General features: G+C 38.0%; 1 protein-coding gene across 1 annotated transcript; it reads left to right on the forward strand.

Annotated features, from left to right (window-relative positions):
* Positions 1-7,072: 7,072 nt before the first annotated feature.
* prlhr2a (prolactin releasing hormone receptor 2a) lies at positions 7,073-19,864 on the forward strand. The gene is made up of 2 exons (XM_028790982.2): positions 7,073-7,559; positions 19,148-19,864. Exons 1-2 carry the CDS (start codon positions 7,102-7,104, stop codon positions 19,782-19,784), a joined length of 1,095 nt encoding a protein of 364 aa, XP_028646815.2. The 5' UTR covers positions 7,073-7,101; the 3' UTR covers positions 19,785-19,864.
* The last annotated feature ends 206 nt before the right edge of the window (positions 19,865-20,070 follow it).

The raw sequence follows: 20,070 nt of genomic DNA on the forward strand, positions 1-20,070 counted from the left end.
TACCTGAAAGTGAAATCTTTATCAACTGCATTAGATCCTACAAATCGGTATCCACTATGAACATTAACGGTGGCACTGCACGTGACATCCGTCTTGAAAAAATGTTGTTTATTGATAAATGTACAATGGCATGAAGTCACTTACTCAACACCATTCATAAACTTCTACAAACGTTTATGAATAATAATATTCGATTTGGAGGAAAGGTACTTTTATGAGGAGGAGATTTTAGACAGTGATTAGCTATTCTTCCAGGTGCCATGCACTCAGCTATTGTTCAGTGCACCTTAAAATACGCAGACAATTGCCATTGCTTTCAAAAGATACAGTTAGTAAAAAAGATACGATGTCCAGAACAAGATCATAACAATTGCTTATTACAACTGAGAGATGGTACACTCACCAATACAGATGGACTTCAGCCACATATTATTACAATTCCTCAAGCCTTTATCTGCGACGACTTAGTTACAGAGAGATTTGGAACAGCAATCTCATTAGACCAAATGCCCCTTTTAACACAACGCACTATATTATGTTCAAAAAATAATAATGTGGAAAACATAAATACCCAAGTCATTCCATTACTTCCTGGAGAGACACAACTCTTTCTAAGCTCTGACAAACTTGACTCTGATCACAACAATAACCATCTTCATTGACCTTACAAGTTCTGAGCTGGAATTACCTTTTACACTTAAACGGCGTGTACAAAGAAATTTTCAAATAAACTTTTACACTGTGCCACACACTTTATTGTTTGCTTTCTATTTGCATCATCTACACCTTCACACTATTCTATATCTCATTCATACATCACGCTCTTTGTCATTCCCAACACCAGGGGTTGGCGAGCGAAGCGAGCAGGGGGCGGAGCCCCCTAGTTTATAATAATCTCTAAATGCGTGCATTATATTTTTATGGTCAATAATTTCTTCTCCATTCGTGTTGGTGATTACTGGTATTGCATTGCGAACTTCTTGTTTGTGAATTTGTTGAGCTAAAAGCTTATTAGCTTTTTCTCCATGTTCATAGTAATGATGTCTTGACTTATAAATAAGTTGTTCAGTTTCTTTAGTTGTTAAGATGTTAAGTTCTGTATGCAGGGCCTGCCTTTTCCTGTGAAGAGCTTCACTTGGACGCCTGGCTTGTTCTTCATCTATTCTAGTAATTTCGCTTCTTAGCTCTGACACTTTCTTGGTTTCTAATTTATTTCTGTGGGAAAGATATGAAATAATCTGTCCTCTTAGGAAGGCCTTTAGAGTTTCCCAGAGTGTTCCTGCAGAAACCTCTGTGGTCGTGTTTGTCTCTAGGAAGAAACTGATTTGTTTGGATATAAATTCTGTGCAGTTCTTGTCTGCCAATAGAAGAGGGTTAAGATGCCATCTGCGAGGTGAGTGTGAGGGGCTTAATGATTTTAGCTCCAAGACTAGAGGAGCTAGTCATTGTTAGTCATTAGCACTAAAACATAAGTAACATGATAGTTAGAATTGGATACTAACCCTCACCTATTGTGTTTCTCTTCTCGGTACTCAAATGTGGCACTTGGCGCCACGGCCCACCTGCCAAGTTGTTTTGCCTGCCTAAGGTAAAGTCATCCCTGATGGAGGATCGCAGGAATTGTGAGAAAGAGGGGTCCTTTCATCGGATTGGCTGGCCCAGCACTGTTTCAGCCGTGGAATGGCCAAATGGGGGAGGCAGCTTGATTGAAAAGGTCTCCAGGAGTCTAAAATTATTATGTGATATCATCTACTGTTAAATTCTGCTCTGTACTTCTAAAACATTTTTAATTTTTTATTGAGGATTTGTTCTGTTCTGTTCTGTGTATTGTATTGTATTGTATTGACCCCCTTCTTTTGACACTCACTGCACGCCCAACCTACCTGGAAAGGGGTCTCTCTTTGAACTGCCTTTCCCAAGGTTTCTTCCATTTTTTCCCTACTAGGTTTTTTTGGGAGTTTTACTTTGTCTTCTTAGAGAGTCAAGGCTGGGGGGCTGTCAAGAGGCAGGGCCTATTGAAGCCCATTGTGGCACTTCCTGTGTGATTTTGGGCTATACAAAAATAAACTGTATTGTATTGTATTGTAGAGGGGCATGGTCAGAGATAACAATTGTGTCGTATTTGAATGATTTAATTGTAGGCAGAAAATTATTATCTATAAAAAAAGAATCAATTCTTGAGTATCTATAATGCACTGGTGAGTAGAACGAATATGTTCTTGAGTTTGGGTTAAGAAACCTCCAGGGGTCTGATAAGTTGTGGTCATTTAAAAACTGTGTAATTGTCTTTGCAGTATTAGATGGCGTCCCCCCTGTCACAGGAGTCCTATCTAAGAGTGGATTTAAAACACAATTAAAGTCCCCAGCCATTATAATTTTATGAGTGTTCACATTGGGAATGGATGCAAATAGATTTAGCATGAATTCCTTATCATCGACATTGGGTGCATAAATATTTATCAAAATCATTTTACAGTTAAGTAAGTTGCCCATGACCATCACATATCTCCCTTCAGGGTCCGATACTACATCTGATGCTACAACTGGAACTGTTCTATGTATGAGAATTCCCACCCCTCTAGTTTTCTTTATAAAGCTAGAATGGAACATTTGGCCAGTCCAGTCTTTTTGTAATCTGAACTGATCCTTGGTTAGTAAGTGGGTCTCCTGTAAAAATACTATTTTAGCGTTTAAGCCTGTTAGGTGAGAGCATACTTTCTTTCTCTTTAATTCGTGATTCAGGCCTTTAACATTCCAGCTCACAAAGTTAACTGTCCCATCATGGAGACACTGATTCTGAGTTTTTAATATCATTTTATAGTCTTAACTGGTAGTGAGGCAGTTTTAATCTTAATTTCAAAATTCCCCATGAGTTATTGCATTTTAGCCTATTGTTGCATTGATATTTATAGTTATAAGGATTAGAAGAATAGATTAGGTATAGCCAGCCATTTGGATGGGTCTTTTGGGAACCAAAAATTGTTCCCCTATGGCATTGCTCTGAAGAACCGCTCTAGTGCCTTTCTTTTTAAGAGTGTAGCAAGCTAACACAACTGTTCAGTTTTATTGGCTTATTGTTCTCGCCAGCTTTTTGTTGGGTCAAACTATATTAGCAGTTTTAAGAACAAGAATTACAAAGAGAAATGAACTAACAACTGTTGCTTTATTAATGTTCAAGATTCTCATTTGTAACTGATTGAAGGTTGAATTTGCATATTATATAGAAATATATAATGTACATATCTTGGGAAATTTGTGGTATAAATAATATTTTATGTTGTCATGAAAATTAATTTCAAGTGGAAAAAATAGTAGAAAACCCCATATATAAATGTATGTTATATCTAAATCAATATAATTGTTATTAAACGTTTGTTTAATATCTATCTATCTATCTATCTATCTATCTATCTATCTATCTATCTATCTATCTATCTATCTATCTATCTATCTATCTATAAGGAGAGGCTATAATCTGCAGACATATTCCTTAATGAAGTGTAGTGCATTTCATTGACATGGTCTGCCTATTTTCTAATTCGCTTTTCTGGTCTGATGGCCATCCCAGCAGCACCAGGCGAAAGATCAAACCCGACACTGGGCGTGGCCTAAATCCGCGACTGCGCACTCCTTATCACACCAGCACACGCCTGAGCACGCGAGTCACTCCGGCGCTTTTGGTGATGTAACACTTCGATGTAATAATTATTGAAATATGAATAGTGGATGTTTAAACTATACTCCACCATTAAAGATCACGGTTTAGGTAAACTGTAAAGTATAGAATTTAAGGAAACAGTTTGTTACGCTCTCCTTTTATTCAAAGCCTCACTTATTAAAATCTAACAAACGGTATAGCATTTTATTTTCGCATTTTCTGAATGAAATATGAGAAAATCCAAATGAGGTCAATCAGAATTTTAGAGAAAACAAATTTTCGTATTAAATACAATGTTTTACAAGAATTCACTGTTTAATTACAGGCTCAAGTCTATCCCAATATTTTTGAATATTTAAACAATTGGCATTGAATTAATTTACATATACTTGCTTGTATCTGTTTAAAATACTATTTAGCCGTTGTGTTATAGTTTTACTGTGAAAATATATGGCTAATTGAATGTATTTTAGGTTCTCTTTAGAGTGTTGCATGATTTTTATGTTTTATATATGGGATTTTATGTTTTATTTAAAGGGAATTTGTTTTAGTTGACATTTCTAAATATCTTTTTGGAGTAGAAAATGGCAAGTGGGTTAACTGAAAATAAAGAGAGGTGAACTGAATGAGAAAGTTCGATTGTATTTTCACTGAAAATTGCAGGCAGAAATCAATCGCATTGGGCAAAATTAAAGTAGCTGTGAGGGCTCCATGGGTCACTGTACAAAAAAAGGAAGAAAAAAGGAAAAGAAAACGTTCAAACACTGCTTCGTATACACTGTATGTGTGCATCAGACATATGAAAGCATGCTTAATTACGTAATAAATAAAACATAACAAATTAAAAATTGTAGGCTCGACCTCCGTAACATAAAATTGCATCAGACGGGTTTGGTAATGGCTGAAGACGAAATCAATAGGATAGCCAAAACGCCTGCAGTTTTTACGAGTCGCCGTCAGATGGCACGCGGCTATCCACAATGCGAGGAAGTAAAGCTCCGGTAAGTTTATCTGAACGGAGCGGGCGATCAGCGCTGAGCAGTGGTGTGCGTCCAGACCTGAGGTGGACAACGAGTGGTAGCTCTGGAGCCGAAAAACAGCTGAAAGACTTACAGGAAACCGGGCGCGGAGCGCAGGAAGAGAGACACTGTGGTTTGGAGATGCAGGTGCTAATTATGATCTATCTATCTATCTATCTATCTATCTATCTATCTATCTATCTATCTATCTATCTATCTATCTATCTGTCTGTCTGTCTGTCTGTCTGTCTGTATGGCTGTCTATCAGTTCAACGTATCAGTCAGTGTCTACCTGCTCCATCTGAGCAGAGCTCCTTGATTTGTCGAGGAAGTTCCCATAATCGCAGCTATATGCACATTAAAAATCGATCCGCCGAAGCAGCAAATCTACTTTTCTCATTTAAGAAGTTGGTTATTTTTAACAATAAAAATAATTGCTTTTGTATTTTGGCGGTCCCAGGAGTGGATGTAATGCATGTATTTCAACAGAGGCTATGGATTCAGATATGGCTGTTCTTACATATGATTTGCCAAAAGGTCTTTAAAACTTTAGTGTATTCATATATGTTATTAATTTACAAGACATCGGTGCTATGAATGTATTATTTTGCTGTAAAGACTCCCAGACGCTTTGCTCCCATGCTCCCTTCATAGCTGGGGTGTCTTCAGTTTGTGTTGGACATTTCAATTTCACTCACAGTTCAAAGGCAAGACAGCCGAAGCCGTCGGAAAAGCCACCTGAGGTGCTACCTGCTAGGGAATAAACGTGGAAGGATGGACGAGGAGTTGAAGCCGCATTTATTTATTTAACAGAAAGATAAACATAGAGAAAGGCGGATAGACATGTAGCTATAAAAGACGCTATATAACAGATAGATAGATAGATAGATAGATAGATAGATAGATAGATAGATAGATAGATAGATAGATAGATAGATAGATGTTAAATGCTTTACTGATATCAAAATCAGGGGTGAAAGATCAATAACTATTCCAGATAAATGGTTACTCAATAATCTATTATTAAACCTTAGAACATTTACTTTAGAAAATATTATACTCTTTATATGTGTAAATTTCAAAACACACACACACACACACACACACATATGTGTATATATATATATATATATATATATATATAATATTATATATATATATATATATATATATATATATATATATATATATATATATATATATATATATATATATATATATAATATTTATTTATTTTAAAACAGCAGCACACATATTATTAAAAATATTTTCTTAATAAATGTTTCAAATGGACATTGTGGACCCTTCAACCATTTGCACACTTTGCACACTTTTGTTATTTGGCCAATTTACATTGATACAGTTGTAGGAAAATACCGGTATGTTGAATAAATCTTTGACTGTACCACACACAGTGTTATAAATCATGTGCAATTTGTTTTATTGTGAAACAGTCTTTTCAATGGTCTTCAAATAGTTCTCACTGTAGGGAAAAAAGAATCAAGGATTGAATTGTGTGTTTCATCTAATGTATCAGATGACATTGCCAGCTGTGGTCACTTAACTGTAAAGTTTATATGTTTTCTCTTTGTGGGCATGAATGTCTTCTGCTGACATCGGTCTCCTCATACAATCTAGAGTGTTGATGTCAGGGTAATGGATGATTTTAAATTGCTCTGATGTGAGCGAGTGTGTGGCTGAATGTGCACAGTCTGCTCTTTTCTTGCTCCCACTGTGGTGGGTCATGTCAGCTCTCATTCTCTGATGCAGTGAACAGCGTAAGCAGGCCCTGGAATGGAGGACTGATTCAATGAAATATTTTAAATGAGTCACTCTGATTGTTTATTTAATAATGTTTATCAAATACATGCTCAAAATATAATTCTTGCATTATTTTTAAGTATACAAATACTTATAATGCACCAGATATTGCCAAAATTATTTAATGCATCATCTAAAACATAGTAGATGAAGTACCTTATTAAAATCCTTGTAGTGTATGCATTATAGGTATTATTTTTAAAACAAGTAGGCATACTAAGAGAGCGAAAAGTATTTGCAGAATGTTCTGTATTTTACAATATACAATAATTAGAGAGATGGAAAATGTAACAGGTGAATAAAAAGAAAAAAGGAAGCAAATATGCAATGCAAATAAATATAGTAAATAAAAGGATATGAAATACACTACGTACAATAGATAGATAGATAGATAGATAGATAGATAGATAGATAGATAGATAGATAGATAGATAGATAGATAGATAGATAGATAGATAGATAGATAGATAGATAGATAGATAGATAGATAGAAGTGAAAGGCACTATATTTCCTCACTTAGCTACAAGCCCCTGTCTAATCTATTCTGCTTTGTTTCTTCTTTACCAAGATGTGATCCTGTCACCCTACCAATTCTGAGGGACATGGAGGACACTGGTCTGTTTTGGAAAATGGAACGATTGTCAGCCAATGGCAGCGCCATAAACAACAACTATAGCCAAAAGGATATTGTTGAAGTACCACTACGAAATGGTTCTAACTCAAGCTCACAATTTGTTGGCGTGGAGTTAGTCCAATCCTTCAAGCCCCTGATCATCCCTTGCTATGCCCTTGTAGTGATGGTTGGCATATTTGGTAATTATCTGCTCTTGTACGTGATCTGTCGGACTCGGAAGATGCACAATGTCACCAATTTCTTCATTGGAAACCTGGCATTCTCGGACATGCTGATGTGTGCCACCTGTGTGCCTTTCACATTGGCCTACGCCTTCAATCCTCATGGCTGGGTGTTTGGGCGTTTCATGTGCTACTTGATTTTCCTCATCCAGCCAGTCACAGTTTACGTCTCAGTATTCACTTTGACAGCCATTGCTGTTGACAGGTAAGGCATGCTTACTTTCAAGATGTACGATATATCTACTTATACACCACTTTCCCCTTCTTCAGATGTGTCAGGCTGAGTTATTGTCATGTTTGAAGCCTGAACAGACACTTTAGGAAGTACTTATAGTGATGCAATGGAAGACATCACATCACAGGGTTAGAATGACAGTCTGTTACTCATTTATTGAATACTCATGGGTCCCAATTTAGTGTGATACTTTTGTTGGCTTCTGCTCACCCAGGTCCTTGATTAGAGTTTTTCCTTTTGCATATTTAACACAATCTCTAAATGTAATCCTTTTACACAGTCAAACATCCATCATAGGAGGCCATTTTCTTTGTTGCTGTGATATTACATGGGTCCTATGGCTGTGTGGTTGACAAATTCTCTGAACTCTGTTAAAATAAAGAAAAACTTTGCAAGAGACAAATGCTCAAGCAATAAATACATTACAATTTAGATTCAGGTTTGGATTTAGATTCGTTCTTTGACTTCAAGTCTTGTGTGGCCCCATGAACTTTCTTGATCAATCTTAAAATTAGAGCACTGAATATAGGGACCTGACTGCTATCCTGAAATACCTCTAAAGACTTCTACTTCTCCACCAGTTTTTAATTAAACACTGTCCAAGAGGACCTGCCAACAGTGTAGCAGTAAGAGATGCTCTCAGTGCCATTGTAGACTGGTTTTGATATAAAGTTTGCAGTAAGTGGCTTATATCTTTTTCGTTTTTTGTTGACAGTTATTGGTTCAGCATACATAATGCATTCAGCTCAGGTTCTCACCATTGTAGTTCTGGTTTGAAAAACAAAAGAATCAATGACTTACGCTTACTGATTTTTTTTGGGATTAATTTTTGTTAGGATTCTTGACACATTAGCATGATTCTTGACCAAGATTTTGACAAAATATTGTGTGGTTCTGATGCTCAGTTCTTGTTTTCTCTTTCTTTGATAGTTTGGATTTTGGCCCATTCATTTGACCAAAGTTGAAATATTTTGTCTCTATCTCATTTTAAGCCTCTAAGCTTCTTCTTTCTTCATTCACAATCATCACAATAGGCACATTGTCCCAATATCTCATCCAGATAGTCTTAAATGGTTATCAGGGTTTCATCGTCAACTCCACGATTTTGGTAGTCATAAATAAGTGGTTCATAAAGATCTTTGTGTAAAGATGTGCTTAATTTTGTCTTAAGTGCTCTTCTTTTTAATGTCCACCAGTGTCTTCAAGTATGTGATTTACAGTTAAATTGAATGGATCCACACAGCCTTCTCTGCTTGAGACTAGACAGGTTTACCTCCCGTGGCCTGTTAGAGTCAGGCAGGTTCTTTATTCTACAGACAGATTTGGATGCTCTCCTTTGCACAGCTTGTTTGTCTTTATCTTAGTGTGGTCACAATAATCCAGATGTGGTCTCACTAGCCTATTTTACAGTCTGGGCATGATTCCCATTGGCTTCAATTCAATAAAATAACCTAATATTTTCTATGCCTTTTTAATTACTTCTTTACATTGCCAAGATGATGCAAATATTGTGTCAATTTAAACCCCTGAATCCTTATTCAGAAGTTGCATTCTGTAAAACAGTGTCAGCCATCTTGTATTTATAATCAACATTAATGTTGCCTAGGTGTAGCACTCTTCTTCATTATGTCACATTGTCCAGGTGTTCACACAGTTCTGATGGTTGCTCAAGTCTTTTTGATTTGTTTTTGCTGTCTCTCAGGTTTGAGAGCCATCTGATAACTCTGAAGTTTATTAGCTATACCAAAGTTTACTGCATGAATTTACATTGGCCTAGGGACAGGCACCAGAGGCACGTCACCGATGGACCTCCTCTTATTGGTACTCTTTGTCTCTAGCCGAATAACTAACTTGAAGACCAGTTTTCTAAGTTATAGTCCTTATACATTGCTTTTGGGAAACATTTTGCTGTGGAGAGAGAACATTCACACTATATGGAACTTAGTCCACATTGGATTATAAACTAGGTGGAGTTTTTGTGTTATCATTGTGTTCTTCTGGGGACTCTACAGTGACTCTATTTTCATGGTAAGTCAAAATTGTCCCAGAATGAATGAATGCAGTAGTCCTAAACTTGAGTGGTGTCCCATCCCTGCTGGGGTCACCCTAGTGGCTCTTGCCTTGTGCCTGACTCGATAAACTTATTTAACTCACCAATGCGGAGCAGTACTTAATATACATCTACCAATAATAATGATAATAATTTCCAAGCATAGTTTACAGCCTTTATTGATTCTTTACTAGGGCAGTGATGAATGTGTGCTTTCTGAAGATAACTTCAATAATTTACTGTATATATTGGTTAAAGAGTTTGATGTGTGATGCTTATTGATATAGTCATTTGGACTGGCTGTCATCACAAAATCTGTCCAAGTGTTTAAGGGAAACAGTAAAGCTAGAGTTGAGAGCAGGGTGTAACTTCAGGAGGGGCCCACCAAATCAACAAGCTGAATAAGATGACAGGCTCAGTTACGGGACACACTGTTGGCCCCTTGGAGGTAGCAGAGGAGGAGAGAATGAACACAACACCGAGCACCATATTGAACAATGCTGCATATCCTTTATCTGACACACTAGCATTGAGGACTTTCAACCCATACATTATATAGCAGAAGTGTGTCAGTAAAAGTTGCAGGGCTTCTTCATACCTACAGGGATGCTCACCTTAGAGGCAGAGTTTAAAAGAAAAGGCCATATCTGCAACTGGCAAATTAAAAAGAAAAGGATCCCTCTGATATTGGAGGGAAATACATCTTATGGCCAGCATTCTCTGTTGCAGATGACACTGGTGTTTGGTGGGTAGTTAAGGAAGAAGCTAACTGAGGACCTTTACGTTTCTCAGCCTACACACTCTGATGTCCTTATTCTCTATTGCAGTGAGATATCTGGGCCTTCTTCCTCCTCTTCTATCCTAGTTACAGTAGATCCAATTTCCCCTCTGCTCTCAAGACAGTTATAGACATCTTTATATGAAATCATCTTGGCAATCTGTCAAATATATTAACCTTTATTCGCAAAACACAATGGATTGACACATTTCTTGAGAAAACTGTTTCATTTTGGCCATTTTGAACCCAGAACTGGATTTTTTTTATTTAATTTTATTAATATTATTTAAAGAAAACAACATTCCATACCATCATGTCAACCTTAACAAACCATAATTCAACTGAACTTTAGGAATGCCAGTACCTTGAAACCCAAGTGAACAGAATAAGTTTTAGCAGTGCTAAAGCAATTACTAAGGCTTCTCTAATAAGAATGCACAATGCACAATGTGCATTTAAAATTAATAATTAAGGATAAGCTAAGGGGGTTGACCATTAGGATACTGAAGGAATGGCTGCCAGAAATAGGTTTGCAGTCATATGTGAATAATAAATTAAAAATCAGTCATTTCGTGCAGTAACAGTCATTAGAAACAGTAATAATGTTTTGGCAATGCAGCAAAATGTACATAGGAAAACATCCTACAGGGAGACTACTACTACATCTGGTTTCTGATCATGGTTATACGTATGTGATGGTCCACCAAATATAGCAAACCTCTATGCTTGGGGGAAGTAAGAAACACCTTCCTATCCTTTGCTTTGGAAGAGGATCCTTCAGACATATTCTCAGCACATGTGAGTAGACATATGAGAGAAAGCTCAATAGGTACCAGGAGCTGGTAGATCAATGTGTGAGACAGGGCTGGAACACTGGTTGTGAGCCAATAGAGGTGGTCTGATGGGGCTTTGTAGGCCAGTCACTCTGTAAACATTATGACCCAGTTGGATGTGGTTATATGCAGGGCAAAGAAGAAGACCATCAGGATAATCACCGATGATATAGAAAGAGGGAGATCTTTTATTAAGGAAGGAGGCCCAGTGGTTGGCTACTGCTGGGATGCCAGCTGAGGATTGATCGCTGCTGGCTGGATCATCTGGATGAGGGTATCTGATGTTGAAAGACCTGAAACACCCAAGAACCCCAGGTTATATTAATGATGATGTGTCCCGGTGCATCTGTGAGATGTATTGAGTAATCAAATTGATGAATGGTATCTTAATAAAATAGGTATCAAATTCTATTACAAACATGAAAATGTGTGGGTGTGTCTAAATGTTTGAGTGGTAGTCTATCTATCTATCTATCTATCTATCTATCTATCTATCTATCTATCTATCTATCTATCTATCTATCTATCTATCTATCTATCTATCTATCTATCTATCTATCTATCTATCTATCTATCTATCTATCTATCTATCTATCTATCTATCTATCTATCTATCTATCTATCTATCTATCTAAAGTGCTGTGATACTTTTATGTAGTGCCAGTTGATGTCAGTAGAGGGTGTTGCTTCGTTATGGTAACATAGCATGAACCAACATGGTTGTAGATTTTGACGTTCATTAGCAGTGGTAGCAAATATGTCTTGTTTGTAAATAAACCTATAATAGAAGTTATACTGTGTATGGCTGTCCAAAAAAAGAAACAATATTTTTGGAGAATTACTCAAGGAAGACTAAGAAATGAGTTCCATGAGATGACTAAATGAAGAATGACTGCAAGGTGTTTTTTAAGGGGAGGTTGAAATATTAGTCAGTTGAAAATTGTGAGTACCACAATGGTTGCTTGACAATGAAATGTAATTGAAACTCAAACCATGACATCTTATTTTTTATGATGGGATACAGTTTTGGTCCCCAGGGGCCTCATGTATAACACTGTGTGTAGAATTCACACTATAACATGGCATATGGGCAAAGCGGAAATGTGTGTACGCACAAAAAAATCCAGATGCATAAATCTGTGCGTTCGCCAACTTTCACGTTCTTCTGCTACATAAATCTTGGTCAGTGAGGAAAGTAACGCATATGCACGCGCCTGCTGTCCTACCCCAACTCCTCCCAGAATTACGCCTCTTTGAATATGCAAATCAATATAAATAGTCCTTAGCGCAGCCTTCTTTGAAAAGGCAATGGCAAAAGCATGGGGGAAAAATATAAGAATTTCAGCAAATACCAAGTGGAGGCAAAGAAAAACGTATTATTTGTTGGTTTAATCAGTGATATAATCAACAAAAGGAAGTTGATCGAGTGACAGAGTATTGGAGAAACACAAAAGCTCAAGTTCAGAAATTCACACAGTGCCTGAAATAATAAAGAAGTTGTCAGATATCAAAGTCGCTGTGAAAAGGCGAGTCGTAGCCCACTGTCTGAGTGTCATATAGAAGCTTATTAGGCTACAGAGAAAAAAATTAAGCACACAGTGGGAAAAAAGCACAAAATGTCAACTTTAATCTCGAAATTTCCACTTTAATAACATAGTTTATTTTGTCATTAAAGTACATCATAAACTTCATCTTAAAATCGTTTAATTAACTAGTTTCTCGAATCCCATCGTAACTAAAGTAGCACGTTACATGCTTTGTTTTATTTTTGATCTTCTATGTGCTCTATGTGTGTGAATCACTACATGTTTCTTAAATGTGCTTTCTCTTCCTCTGACAGGACACAGAATCCATTACATTCATAATATTACAGCTCTCTGAATAATTAAAATACTGAGATGTGTACTTGATATAATTTTCATGATGATAGGAGTTAAAGCCAGTTATTAAACATGGGAACATGGTGGTGCAGTGATTGTTCCTGAATAACGCAAGATGCTTGCTGCACCGTGCACGACCTTCGATGAAATAATTTATTGCAGCAGTACTGTCTCTGTAATAGACGTTAAGCCATCTGTAAACTTAGAACGGTGATTCTTCAAAACTTTTAAGGAACATCGAAATATCTTCATAGTACATGTTTAATTATTCTATCCATCTATCCTTCCAGTGTCATGCCAGCGCCAGCAAGAATACAGCACGAGGCAGGAACAATCCGTGAACGGCGCGCCATCTCCTCACTAGCGCTGCAGCACCGTGTCCTCACATGTTTAATTATTAACAATATAGATTATTTAAATGATGTTAACATTTTATCTGTATAATATAATAAACATATTTTCCTGCATTTCATCTTAAAAATGATATCTTCATCATATGTAAATACGCGCTTTATAAAGTGGCTCAGGTTGTGCAAAATTATAACTGTATCGCAAGTTTACAGTGAGGTAGTTGTACTTTTAAGTACAAAGAATTCTACAAGTAGCACTTGATGGAGCATTTGATGGACTGATTGAGTGCGTTTATAGTTCTTGGGATGAACTTGTTTCTGAACCACGAGGTCAGTACAGGAAAGGCTCTGAAGCATTTGCTGTATGAGAGCAGTTCAAATAGGTAGCATGGCTGAGGCAGCGTGTGCTTGATGCTGTATACTGATAATTCTCTTTCCAATCAGCTGCTGTAGAGCTGTGATTCCCCACTCAGATACAGTGATATAAATACTCCGAGTGGTGCAGTGAGAGTAATATAGAAAGAAATGATCCGCTGAAGCAACCCCTACGGGAGCAGCTGAACGAAGAAAAATAAGAAGAAGGTGCAGTGAGAGTAACAACGCTAAAGCAGCTATGGTATTTAGAATAGTTTGACCATTCTGTGAACCATTGCATTGTTACAAGTTAATTACAATCAGATGCATTAAACTAACAAACAATATGCGGTTAATTTCAGTGTATTTATAAAGCCGCGTCAGGGATGTGGATCTAAAAAAGAAAGGGAAACCACACTGGAACAGTAGCACTGCTTTGACGCTGGGTGCTGCCAGTCTGCAAAAGCGGAGAACTTGCATACGCCAGGGTTGGAGCTACCGTGAAAATGTGTGTGGCTTTACGCCAAGTTTAGGTTTTATACATCACGATTTGAGTGTGGAAATGGGCTTACACAACATTACACAACATTTTTGTGCGCATGCACCGTTTATACATGAGGCCCCATGACTCTACTGAAAAGGCAGTGTGAGAAAATGCATGTCTCCTCATGGCTGCACAGCAATGGCAGTGACAGTTTCTCTCTCTAGTCACTTTAACAACAGTATCCCAATATAAGATCTCCGGGAGATGGGGGAAGCAAAGCCCACTCTATAAAAGCTGTTGGCCACTTAGCTGGCTATTGTAAAGAGAGACAGAAAACTATGTGGGAGTCAATGGATGAAGGTACTCACAGACAGTGAGAGAGTCCTTCAAACAAAAAGGCATCTTTCCTTTGTCAGTGATAAATGGATCCTCTTGATGCTTCATTCTTTTATTTCCGTGCTTGTTTTGCCGGAGGGTACATCTTCCCTCTTTTATGCAAAGCAGGCTCTCTTTGGCTTTGAATATCTTATTCTATAATTGCCCAGTTTCTTCATCTTCTGAAGTTAACTTGGTGCTTTTGGATGCTAATTAAGAACTTGATGGCAAATGAGATGTCAACAGTCTACACAAGGCACCTGAGATCTGTGGAAGGGGTCCGGTGTCGTCCATATGTGTGGGCTTGTCTTTGAAGGAAGGCAGAGTTTGGCATGTGTGTGTGTGTGTGTCTGTGGGCAGACAAGTGCTATCATAAATGCAGACCACGCACATGGGGGCTGTAAGTAATAAAGCTTCCTGCACAGCACTCTAAATGTCAGTAACTACTACCATTGTAAAACTGAAGGACTTGCCATTTTAGTAAAGCCTTCATAATAAAAAGACTGCAATGAAATCAAAACATTGATTTTTCTACTGATGTCATGAGAGATTTGATAAGCAGCAATGACACAACTGATCCATAATACAATCTTAATAAAACTACAGTCACTATACTGTGCTTATTATCAGAAGAATTACTAATTTGATTTTGTTATGGCAAGAAGTAGAAGTTCACATTTCATGCACAATGCTACTAGAGGCAATAAGATGCCTTCTTGAAATGAATGGAAATTGAATGCATTTGTCATATAAGAAGGACACGTGTGACAAGAACTGCTAAAGATATTGCATTTGTTTATAGAAAATCATAATGTTCCAGACTTTAGTCTTATCATCTATCTCTATATATGTAAAATACAATGTCTGTCTGTCTGTATGTCTCTCAACTTTTCACGAGAGAACTACTTAACGGATATAGATTGTGTTTTTTACTATAATTTGCTTGAACATTTTGCGACTTCTCTCATTGTGCTATGTATCATAGTTCGCTTGCGGTACCGATTTATTTGACGAGAATCCGAGGGACAGGCAGTGGGCAGGGACCTCCTCACTCATGCACCAGCCTCAGGGCATGTACCTTACCTCTGCTTAGCTAGCGAACGAGAGAATTACTCAACGGATTTAGATCAGGTTTTTTTCTTCTATAATTTGCTTGAACATTCCAGTTGATTTTGTGACTTCTCTCATTGCGTTAAGAATCATAGTTCGCTTGCAGGAGCGATGTATTCACGCTAATCCAAGACAAAGGCTACGGGCTGAGGGGAGACGTCAGGATTAGGGAGCCGGGCAGGGCCTTCCTCACTGTCCTGTTTCACTACTACATGGGCAGAGCCACGGGGGACGGCTAGACTATATATAAAATAATATCTCTCTCTTTCTGTATGTTCCCTATATTATCTTACACCTACGATCTGAACAAAATTGTGCATAGCTGCTCTCTAGGACCAGACAGACAAGATAGACTACTTTGGATCTCATAGTTTCAACCCTGGGGACACCTGCAGTGTTTTTATACTATAGAGCAGCATCGCCATCCCTGACATTCAGTATCATAATGAATATGTCGTGACCACATCAGTCTTTTTTTGACTTTGCCTGGTGTCAATTTACAATAGATGATACTTTTATCTCAAACGACTTACAAATCTTAAGTTGATTCTGTGCCTTCAGCTGAAGAACTGACCACCAGAAAGACCTTCAGCACTACGGCGAGTCAGGTGTCAGGATGGAGCAAGTAGCCTTACAGTTTAAAGCCTTACCTTTCACTGCAGAAGTAAGAAATGTAATTGTTCAACTCTTCATAAGCCTCCATAATATGCATTTTGAAACTAGTAAACAAAAAAAATGGTGATGGAAACATGTGACTTTTGAGAAAAACTCCCAAAAATCACAAAAATATTTACACGCCCACTTGAGGTGGTTTATTCAGGCGATTCGACAATCTCAAAACTGCAATGGAAACACTTTTATCGCATTTAGGTCACATGACATGATGTATACACACCTGTGACCAGTAGTTTTGCTCACACCAAACGTCTCAGTAACAACTCTGTACTCCGCACAAGTAACCAGTTTATAAATTGCGATGGCTCTGTGGTTCTCGGTCGGGACTGGCTCCCTCGTGTATTCTATAGCAAGGGCCCATTGCCCTGCATAATTCCATTAATGTTGAGCTACAGCTCCTCAGTAAAATCACTGTGGATAATATCAAAGAAATTCCTAATATGTGGCCTCTGCCAAGTACAGGGAGTTTGCTTTCCCTTTATTGTATTCATTTGCTCTTGTTGCCTCCGATTAAAAACACATATGGCAATTGTAGACACAACTGAAATAACAGAAACCCAGCCCCATCATATTGGTTGTCATTTTTAGTTTTGGGATATGAAACAAGCTTTGTTTGCATAAAATCACTCATTAGAGACACAGACAATTTGCATTTGTGTTTTGTCGACTTTTAGAAGTATCGCTTCTATTTTTATTCTACATAACTGCAATGGAAACGCAGTTAGTCTCACCACCGCAAGTCCACACTCCTAGGTAGTATGAGCAATGACTAGAGATGGTGCCTTGCTATAGCTGTGTGCTCATGTCGTGATGAACATTTGAGAAATAATCCAATAGAATATTTTACATGAACGCCGTTCCAAGTGGTAGTTCCACTTGGTGATTACTTTATTACCCATTATAACGTAACACAGTCCTTTCACCTCATCTTTGTTATGATTCTGCAATTTTTAACTAAGCAGAATTCATTTTGGTTATAATTTGGTTTTTTTCTCATTTGAAAATCTTCTTATTTGTTGACCAGAACTTTTATGACACCACCATACTTCAATTTTGTGATTGATTTAGGGCAGGGGTCTCAAACTCAGTCCTTGAGCACTATTGGGGCTGCAGGTTTTTCATTTCAACCATTTTCTTTATTAATTACCACTTTTTGCTGCTAATTAACTTCTTTTCTCCTCATTTTAGTTTACTTGTTTTTTAACAATCAGTCCTCTGAATTGCTTCATTTTTTCATTAAGCAGCACCCAACAAGAAATGAGATGTAAAGTGTGCCAACAAGTGACCAGCTAAGTCGGGGCCTCAAACTCCAACCGACCAACCAAGTTTCTTAATAAGACAATTCTTGTTGCTAATTAAACCAGTTACTTAATTCCATGGCTTACTGGTGCTCTCATTGTACCACAGCAGACATTTCCAAAATGATTGATTTTCTTTTTTCTAAGAACACCATCAAAACATTTTGTAGATGCAGATCAACATTACTGAGACTTTCATCTTTCTTTAATTTCAGATATTGTATGATGTACACAGGTAAGTTGGTCACGCGTATCTCATTTTGTGTCTCATTATTGTTTGGCTGCTAATTCAGGAAACACAGAAAACATTAAAGGGCTAGAGTCTTAAATAGCTAGTCAAATAAAATCAAGGTAAAATAAGTTAATTAGCAGCAAATACTGGTGACTGATTAAGAAAAGGGTTAGAATGAAAGCCTGGACCAAAAGTAGCGCCCCGAGACTGGACTAGGAGACCCCTGGTGTACATGCCACCATTCTGAGTTCTGTTGCTGTTGTGTTATTGTGAGATGCGGTGCTCCATTACTGCTTTGTGTTCGTGTCACACATGATCACAATGGATGGCTATAATAATAGGCATCTGTTGTATGTATATTTATGATTGTTTTGGGGGTTTTATACATGAGTGGTTCATTTTCAACATCAGTTTCGCAAACGGTTTGGTAATTTAAAAGATAATTTTTATTACCATTCATTATATGTTAATTACACAAGATAATTTTAAATTCAGTCACCCTGCCATGTTTATTGCATTTCTGAAGTCAAAAACATGACGCTATATATATGATCCTCTATTACTTTATCCATCAGTGGATACAACATCCTTGTGAACTTTAACGGTACATTCTAATTCAACTAGGCCCTTGGAGTAGGATCGATTTTTGGTTTCGATTTGTCTTTTGCATTAATCTTTGCTTTCGTTTTGTCCTTTGTCATTTGTCGCCTGGTCCAGATTGTCTTCAGTATTTGTCTCTTTGCTTCACCGGCCAATCATTTCATCTCCTGATTACTTTGCTCACAATAATCCTTAGGTACTACACATGTTTTATTATAGCAACGTCATCACTGTGGTGGTATTTTAGTTGGCAACACTGCTCTGTTGGGGTCCAAGGTTACGGATGATTCTAACAATATTTGTGTGTATAACGACACTGTATTTTCAAAGACTTGGAGTTCAATTAAAGGCTTGTTTGAATGGTAACAATTTTGGATGGCATATTGGACTGTGATGTTTTTGTTGTGACCTCAGTACAGATTTGCTATGAATTTAGGTTTTAAACGTTCAAGAAAGTGTTGTGGGTTGGGCAGACCTTTCAATGCTTACCTGTTGCTGATGACTCTTCTAACAGCTTTATGTACTCTTTATGTCTGCAGGTATTACTCAACAGTTCACCCGCTGAAAAAACGGATCTCTGTCTCGGCTTGTGCTGGAGTGTTGGCTGGCATCTGGCTCCTGTCTTGTGCCCTGGTTGCCCCTGCCATCGCGCACACATACCATGTTGAATTTCAGGAGGAGGGCTTTACCATTTGTGAAGAGTTTTGGATGGGGCAGGAGAGGGAGCATCTCACCTATGCCTACAGCACACTCATCATGACCTACATTCTGCCACTGTCAGCCCTCTCCATCTCCTACTTGTGTATCACGGTGAAGCTGCGTAACAGGGTGGTCCCGGGTCACCCCACGCAGAGCCAGGCTGAGACCGAGCGTAACCGGAAGAGGAAGATCTTTCGCCTAGTAGTCCTGGTAGTGGCAGCCTTTGGGATCTGCTGGTTGCCAATCCATGTTTTCAACATTTTGCGTGATATTAACATCAACCTCATTGACAAGCACTATTTCCTGCTGATTCAACTGCTCTGCCATTGGTGTGGCATGAGCTCATCCTGCTGCAACCCCTTCCTATATGCGTGGCTACATGACCGCTTCCGGGCCGAACTGCGTAAGATGTTTACCTGCCGGAGGAGGATCATCATTCCCAACAACAACTGTGTGACGGTCAACGTGACATTGTGAGAGGCAGTGAATGGTGTACAGGTTGTTCATAATGGACTAGAAATGGGCATTAGCATCCAGTAGGAGGCACAGTTCTTAAGTCAAAACAAATTTCAGGAGGCGATGTATGTGACATCAGTACTGTGTAAATGGAAATAAGCAAGGTCAGAGTTCTTAGGGAGGTTCAGCACCCTCTTGATGAGAACTGTCAGCACTAGGATAAGCAGTTTTTAATGCTTAGCAAACATGGGATATTCAGACACTAGATGGGTTATGTCTCTGCAATGGAAGGTCAGTTGTGCTAAGG

The sequence above is a fragment of the Erpetoichthys calabaricus genome, chromosome 1, assembly GCF_900747795.2.
Source record: "Erpetoichthys calabaricus chromosome 1, fErpCal1.3, whole genome shotgun sequence".
In the NCBI taxonomy this organism is placed as follows: domain Eukaryota; kingdom Metazoa; phylum Chordata; class Cladistia; order Polypteriformes; family Polypteridae; genus Erpetoichthys; species Erpetoichthys calabaricus.